The following is a 7,500-nucleotide window of genomic DNA, read 5'->3' as shown; positions in this document are numbered from 1 at the left end:
GGTGAAGGAGTCTGTCTTTTATTATACGCCAATGTTCTTATTCAGTAAAAGGCTTGACGCAAACAGGATGAATCCCTTTTGAGAAAATTGAGCATGAAAAAAATGGATTTCTGGTCATAAAGCTGCAGAAATGAAAGCTTTTCAGATTTGTTAGAACTTCTCCGTTTAAATGCATTTGATACACGTGGTTTAACTCTCCCTTAAATCTGCTGACGCTGGCGTCTACACCACCAACGGACCTGTGCAAGCAAGCTAAACTGAGCTTAACGTCTCACAACAAGGCTTTGTTGTTATGACACTGCAGGGAGTTTTGAAACACAGCACTAATATTTCCTAACGCCAGTCTTGTGAATACGCGTTCGTGGCTGTGACAAAAACAGAAACTCACAGTTTCCAGGTCCTCCTTTCGGATCTTGTGGAAAACCATCTGACTGATGTTGTGCTTGAAGAGTGTAGGAGAGAGACACACATCTGAACCCTGGTTACTCCGGCAGATCAACAGATTTGACTTGTCTGTAAAGAAAGAGAGAGAGAGGAATGAAGGAAAGGAGAAAGAAAACAGAGAGAACAACACAACTTCTCAGTGCTCATCACAACGTCCTCAGAAGGAACAAACAAACCCATAAAAAAGTGATGAGTAAACGGTACAGATACATTCGTCCGATTAATTTGAATCCGATTAAATTAAATTCCCTGATTCAGATCAAATATGGCACTGGATAGAGAATATTACTGCATGCTGCTCTTCAAAAGTTCATAATTCCTTGCCTTTTATAAAATAATTTTATTCAATAATAACTTAAAAGTCTATAGTTATAGAATTATTGGCACCCTCGGTGAAGATGGGTTAAAGAGAAGACTGAAAAACTGTTAATCAGCTCAATTCACTAGAAATACAAGACTGAATTAATCTGTAGTAGCTTTAAGTGAATTTAGGAAGCTTAGTGGTTTAGGAAAGTTTACTCAAAAATAAATGCTTTAACAAGATAACTGTGTGTCACACGTGTTGACAGCCTTGCGTGTACTACTCTCCTATAATGCAGGACAAGATTGGGCAATATTGAGCAAGGAATCTGAGACCACTTCTCCAGACCCTCCAGGGTCCTAGTTGCAATCTTTTGGACTTTCCTCTCCAGCCCACCCCAGAGTTTTTCAATAGGGTTAAGGTCAGGGGGGCAGCGATGAACATTGATTATACACACCCACGTTGATTCTGTAGTCACGGAACCATTTTTGTGCAGACTGGGTGTTTTCGGTCATTGTTTTTACATGATGACTAATGCACTACAAGTTTTATAGTAATCTCTAGGTTACTCGCTTCAACAACTAAAATTCTTATTTATTTACAGCTAACAATTCTTGGTTATTTACTGGTGTTACTAAAGTTAAGTTGAAGACCACTAGCACTACATTAAAAAGAATACTCTTAAGAATATATTATGAATACAAACCCCTGCCAATGCACATTTTATCCGCTTAAAAGAAGGTTCAGCATCTGTTTCGAACAAACAAGGTGCCTTTAATTTGTTTGCTATGTGAAGGCAGCTCGTGTCGGTGGAGGAGGAGAGCGATTAAGAGTGAAAGAGATAAAGGGAAGAGTGAGAGAGAACAAAAGATTCAACAGGAAAATAAGCAGCACTTGCAAAAAATTTAACAAGCTACTACAAGCAACTAGCAGAGCTGTCTTGGTTTAAACTGCAAGAATGCCTAGTTGCACTCATGAGTCACCTAATATTTACTTAACAGGTGTAAATACACTTAACGTGTATTTTGGAGGGGAAGAGACTTGTAGCTCAGGTATCCTGATGTGTGTATATTCACAGAGAAGCACTTTAAGGTCTATTCATCACCAAGCGCAATGCAAAGCGTCGAATGCAGTGGTGTAAAGCGCCGCCACTGGACTCTAGAGCAGTGGAGACGAGTTCTCTGGAGTGGCCAATCACGCTTCTCCGTCTGAAAATCCGATGGACGAGTCTGGGTTTGGCAGTTGCCAGGAGACGGTACTTGTCTGACTGCATTGTGCTGAGTGTAAAGTTTGGTGGAGGGGGGATCATGGTGTGGGGGTGTTTTTCAGGAGTTGGGCTCGGCCCCTTAGTTCCAGTGAAAGGAACTCTTAAAGCTTCAGCACCAAGAGATTTTGGACAATTTCACGCTCCCAACTTTGTGGGAACAGTTTGGGGACGGCCCCTTCCTGCTCCAACATGACAGAGCACCAGTGCACAAAGCAGGTCCATAAAGACATGAATGAGCCAGTTTGGTGTGGAAGAACTTGACCAGCCTGCACAGAGTCCTGACCTCAACCCCATAGAACACCTTTGGGATGAATTAGAGCGGAGACTGTGAGCCAGGCCTTCTCGTCCAACATCAGTGTCTGACCTCACAAATGCGCTTCAGGAAGAACGGTCAGAAATTCCAATAAACACTCCTAACCCTTGTGGTAAAGCCTTCCCAGAAGAGCTGAAGCTGTTATAGCTGCAAAGGCTGGGCCGACATTATATTAAACCCTATGGATTAAAATTAGGATGTCACAGGATGGCATTTTTGGTAATATAGTGTAAATAAATGCTATTATTCGAGTCTAACTTGTATCTTCATTTTCAACATGCGTTAAATCCCTTTTACCAGTGATTCTGGTTTCTGCTGTCAGTCATAAAACACTTTAGTTCTTCTGCTGAGCATACAAAACCAGCTGGTAGGCTGTAGTATGACCCACGAGGGAAACAGAAACGGATCTAAATCGTCATCTTTTACAGCATATATATATATAAAACACGATATAAGAATTTACAATAGCCAAGTGCTACTGTTGTTTTTTAAAAAATGTTTAGTCATTTATAATATATATAATATATATTATATAATAATTTGAAAATATCTGCTGCCTCTTACAATGAGTGGACATTTCATGATGAATGGACTTAAAAAAGGTGACCCAAAATGACTTGGAAGATAGTCTGGGTCCATTGACTTACATTGAAAGTAAGTCATTTTTTGGCTTCTCCTGTAAAGTTACAATTCTGGAGATAAGAGGTTTTCTTCCCACAGCGAAATGCGGGAAACACTGTCTTTTAAACATTTATCTGCAACAAAACAGATTCTATATTACTGGAAACCTCCGAATGGCCAGATATACCAGAAACCAGGGTTAAACGGTAGGACACACTAGACATGCCTTTGCGCCCCAGTCACTAGGGGTCTTTCTCTGTACTACAGAACACACAGAGCTCAGATCAAACGGGAGAGAACAGCCATGTGTGTTCATGAGCTCATGATGGTTCAGCATTTAACCGTCTTCCATGTGGTTTATCAGCCAGCAGCATTTAGGTACGTTTATACCGTCCATCAAAAGTTTGGGAACATCTTGCCTTAAATTTCCTGAGTAATATTTGATTTTTACTGACACTTTTGAGCAAAACAAGGAAAAAAAAAATCACTGTAGTATTTTTTAGTTTTAAACACACACTAGAACGATTTCGGAAGAGAAACGGAATACATTGGGTGAGGGAAGAGACAAAAAAACCTCTAAGGAAAATCAGTCTGGGAAAAGAGAGTAGCACACAGTTCCACACACACAGAGTGCATGACTTGCAGCGGGGATGGGGGCGGGGGGGGTGCGGACAAACCCAGCACAGTAAGCGTAAGCCATTAAGCCGTTAATCCGGCGCTGATCAACAGACCCGTCACACCATACCGGGGGGGTAAAAGCGGCGAAGGCGTTGGGAAGGGGGAGGGGAGGAAGGGGCCTGAAGAAGGCGCCCTACTTGGCATCCCAGTCCAGGTATCTCAGTTCGCAGGGTGGTATGGCGATAACACAGCAAAACTGCCATGGAGACAACCTTGATCGGGCCCAGGCAGAGTCAACAGTCAGCAGGAATCCAGGGAAGTGGGGGAGGATGAAGAGCGTCTCGCAGCAGTGTTCCTCTGGGGGAGATGTGATGTACCAGCCAAGGCCAAGGCCTGCGCTGATACGGGGAGCCCAAAGCAGATAAGAAGGTTTCCAGGCTTCGAGCGAGTAGCCGTTTTTTTTACGGTAGCTCATCAACTCCATTATGGTCACTCCAACGATCCATTTTCCTTTGCAAAGCCGCCAACTTCTCCACGATGTTATCCAGGGTACGACTTACAATCAAAGTCTGAGTGTTGACGGCTCTGCCCACCACGTCAATCATGCCGGGCAGCTTCAAGGGGCCGTGGACAGCTGCCCCCATTCTGCGAATTTTGCGATACACCAGGGCAATGCCTAATCCAATCAGCAAAGCGCCTGTGATCATGGTTCCGAATAGGTAGATGTCCTCAATATCCTCCACGGAGAGAGCCGCCAGGCACACGACACGCCACCTCTCCCATGCGTCCATCGTATAGCCAGCTGCAAACGTTCCGGCAGGACAGGCTGGTTCCCCCGAACCAAGACTTCTCGTCGAGAAGATGGTGTCAGTTGCGTTGAGAGACCATTTGATCAAATCCATTTTTTAGGTCTGAAGAACAGCGCGGAGAGAGTCTCTCAGTAAAGAGCTCAGACAGTAGACTAGACACTGAAGCGGAGCAGGAGAGATAAGGGAGAGGAGAGGGAGAAAGTGCGACCGCCTTCGTTGAGAGCCAAAGCAGATATATTACTAATATATATAATATATTATAACATAATATATTAATATAAAATAATAATAATATATATAACATACATATTAATATAATAATAATCCTGACAGAGTGACTGAGTGAAAAGGTAGCTGTGGGTGGACCTACAGCTTCACAGCTTGTTCAGGTGCCTGACAGCCTGTGGACAGAAACTCTTCATTAGCCGGGTTGATGTCAGGATGGTGAACAGGCCGTGTGCAGGGTGGCTGCTGTCTGACCAGATCTTTTTGATCTTCCTGAGGCAGCGGGACTGGTAGACGTCCTGTAAGGCTGGTAACCTGGTACCAGACAGTAATGCAGCTCATGAGGATGCTCTCTATGGTGCACCTGTAGAAGCTGGTGAGGATCTGAGGAGTCAGCTCAAATTTCCTGAGCCTATGCAGGAAGAAGAGATGCTGACGGGCAGATCTCACAGTAGTGTTGGCGTGGAGCGACCAGGTGAGGGCATCAGTGAGGTGTGCGCCGAGGCAGCAGCTAGAGCTATTAGTTTGGCTCAAACCTCAGCATTGATCTCGGTTTTCTGGTTGGGAAATGATCTGACACTGATTTTTGGTATGTTTGCTACAGCCACGTCTCTGTGAGCGCTAAAACGCAGCAGCTCTCGACGTCGCGCTGAAACCTGATCCGTGCGTTCAGCTCGTCTATTTTGTTCTCCAGAGATTGAACGTTTGCGAGCAGATGTGCAGAGTAAAGTAAAATGAAATATTCATTTCTAATTTTTCAGCTGAATCCTCTGTTCAAATTGAAAACCTGTTCATTTGTACTGAAAGCTCTGTGTTATCTCTGACCTTTGCTCCTGGGTGGGCAGCACTTGGTGAACTGGAAGACATGCCCCTCCGAGCGCAGCGCCTCCTTCTGGTAACGGTGCAGGAGCTCACTCAGACTGCCGAATGTGCACTTTGCCCCGCTCAGAACAAACTCACCGGCCGGAGTGCGCATGATCTGACAGTGCTTATACTCAAGAGTACCCTCATACTTCACACACACACACACACACACACACACACACACACACACACACACAAAAGAAAGCATTATTCTGCAAAAACATAAATAAATATAATAATAATAATAAAATCTATTTATATATTGGCTTTCATGTACTAGCAACACAGCTCTACAAAGGAAACAATAAAAACAGTAATATGATAATAACGAGTTAAATGAGCATCTGCAGTTCAGTAAAACATTAAAAAAAATTAAAACATTAAAAAAGGAGTTAAACAGACTGCTCAACTCAATCAAGTCCAGGAATTAAATTTAGAAACATGCCATAGAAATGATTCTGCTTGGTCTAAAGCTACAGATATTGCGTTCCTATAGATCAACATGTAACAGTAGACATTTTCATTTTTGGACTACTTTTTTTTTATTTTTAAGCTTTTATTTACAAATTCATTTTGGATTTGTAGTCATGCGATTTGATTGAAACATTCTCGATGGCAAGTTCAGAGAGCATAAAAAAATCAGATATGGTCACTAATGGATTATTACCTTTTATGCGGTAAGCGTGTGTTGCTGGCAAAACCACCATGTAACATTAGAATAAATACAATCAACAATCAGCGCAAAAAAAAAGAAACAAAAATATCTTGTTTTCAGAAAATTAGTCAGAACAGCAAATATTTAGCTCCAGGTTTCTCCTGCATGGCCCCAGCCATCGCATAGATTTGCTAGATTTCAGCACAAGCACACCTGATTTAATTAAAAAAAGCAAACACTCATTCACTAAATCACTTCCTTCTGTATTAATGGTACCGTACTTATTCTAACGAGTGCCATGCACAGTAGTGTATATATAAAAATGAAACGAAGCAAATTAAAAAGTGGGTTTTTATGGCGCAAATGGTTTTAATTCAAAAGATTCTCTAATTTAATTCAAAAGATTGTCCAGCCAGGTCAGATTTGTGGTCCAAAAGCTTCACTTATACTTCATAGGGTTCACTTACCCCCACCACAAAAGACAAGAAGTACTTGTCGTAGTCCTTTGGGCTGCAGCGCAGGATGTACATTCCTTTAGCACTGTCACAGTGACGCAGGCGACTGACGGCAAATTCCATCCTAACAACAGAGACATGCATGTTTGTACTTCAGTGTATTAGAGATGGGCATTTTAGCCATTTCTGGTATTCTAACATGACTGAAACATGACTGTCGCTCTGTATGAGAGCATCTACTAAATGCATACAAATGTAAATGTATTACAGGAGAATTCACCATTTATTATTATTATTTCAAACTACATATGCCAGATGGAGTAAACAAAACAATGATATCGGATATTTATATATATCCTATGCTGCACGTGCATGTGGATGTGTGTTAACTCACGAGACAGGACCGTGACAGTTGCTCTGAATGGCCTCCAGCAGTCTTGGTGGTGCCACCTCTTTACAGAGATAGTGATGTGCATCTGTGGTTAGTCTGTAATAGCCGTCAATCAAGGACACAAAGGACAAAGCCTCTATCAAAGAGTGGAACTCCAACTCCTAGAGAGAGAGAGAGAGGGAGAGAGAGAGAGAGAGAGAGAGAGAGAGAGAGAGAGAGAGAGAGAGACAGAGAGAGAGAGAGAGACACAGAGATACAGAGAGAGAGAGAGTGAGAGAGAGAGAGAGTGAGAGAGAGACAGAGAGGGAGAGAGAGAGAGAGAGGGAGAGAGAGAGAGATACAGAGAGAGAGAGAGAGAGACACACACAGAGATACAGAGAGAGAGAGTGAGAGAGAGAGATACAGAGAGAGAGAGAGAGAGAGAGAGAGAGAGACACACAGAGATACAGAGAGAGAGAGAGTGAGAGAGAGAGAGAGAGTGAGAGAGAGAGAGAGGGAGAGAGAGAGAGATACAGAGAGAGAGAGAGAGAGAGACAC

At 42.8% G+C, this 7,500-nt stretch overlaps 1 protein-coding gene across 4 annotated transcripts in view; it reads right to left on the bottom strand.

Moving 5' to 3' along the window:
- jak2a (Janus kinase 2a) overlaps positions 1–7,500 on the bottom strand; it is a 92,270-nt gene that overhangs the window by 17,528 nt on the left and 67,242 nt on the right. For all 4 annotated transcript variants that reach the window (XM_017685088.2, XM_017685086.2, XM_037545948.1 and 1 more), the window contains 4 exons: positions 6,967–7,124; positions 6,585–6,696; positions 5,424–5,610; positions 389–513 (listed from right to left, as the gene is read on the bottom strand). In XM_017685088.2, coding sequence (XP_017540577.2) covers positions 389–513; positions 5,424–5,610; positions 6,585–6,696; positions 6,967–7,124 — 582 coding nt within the window. The remainder of the gene's footprint in view (positions 1–388; positions 514–5,423; positions 5,611–6,584; positions 6,697–6,966; positions 7,125–7,500) is intronic.

This window comes from Pygocentrus nattereri, chromosome 16 (assembly GCF_015220715.1).
Source record: "Pygocentrus nattereri isolate fPygNat1 chromosome 16, fPygNat1.pri, whole genome shotgun sequence".
In the NCBI taxonomy this organism is placed as follows: Eukaryota; Metazoa; Chordata; class Actinopteri; order Characiformes; family Serrasalmidae; genus Pygocentrus; species Pygocentrus nattereri.
Note: the sequence above shows the minus strand (reverse complement) of the source record. Positions and strands in the feature narration are given on the sequence as shown.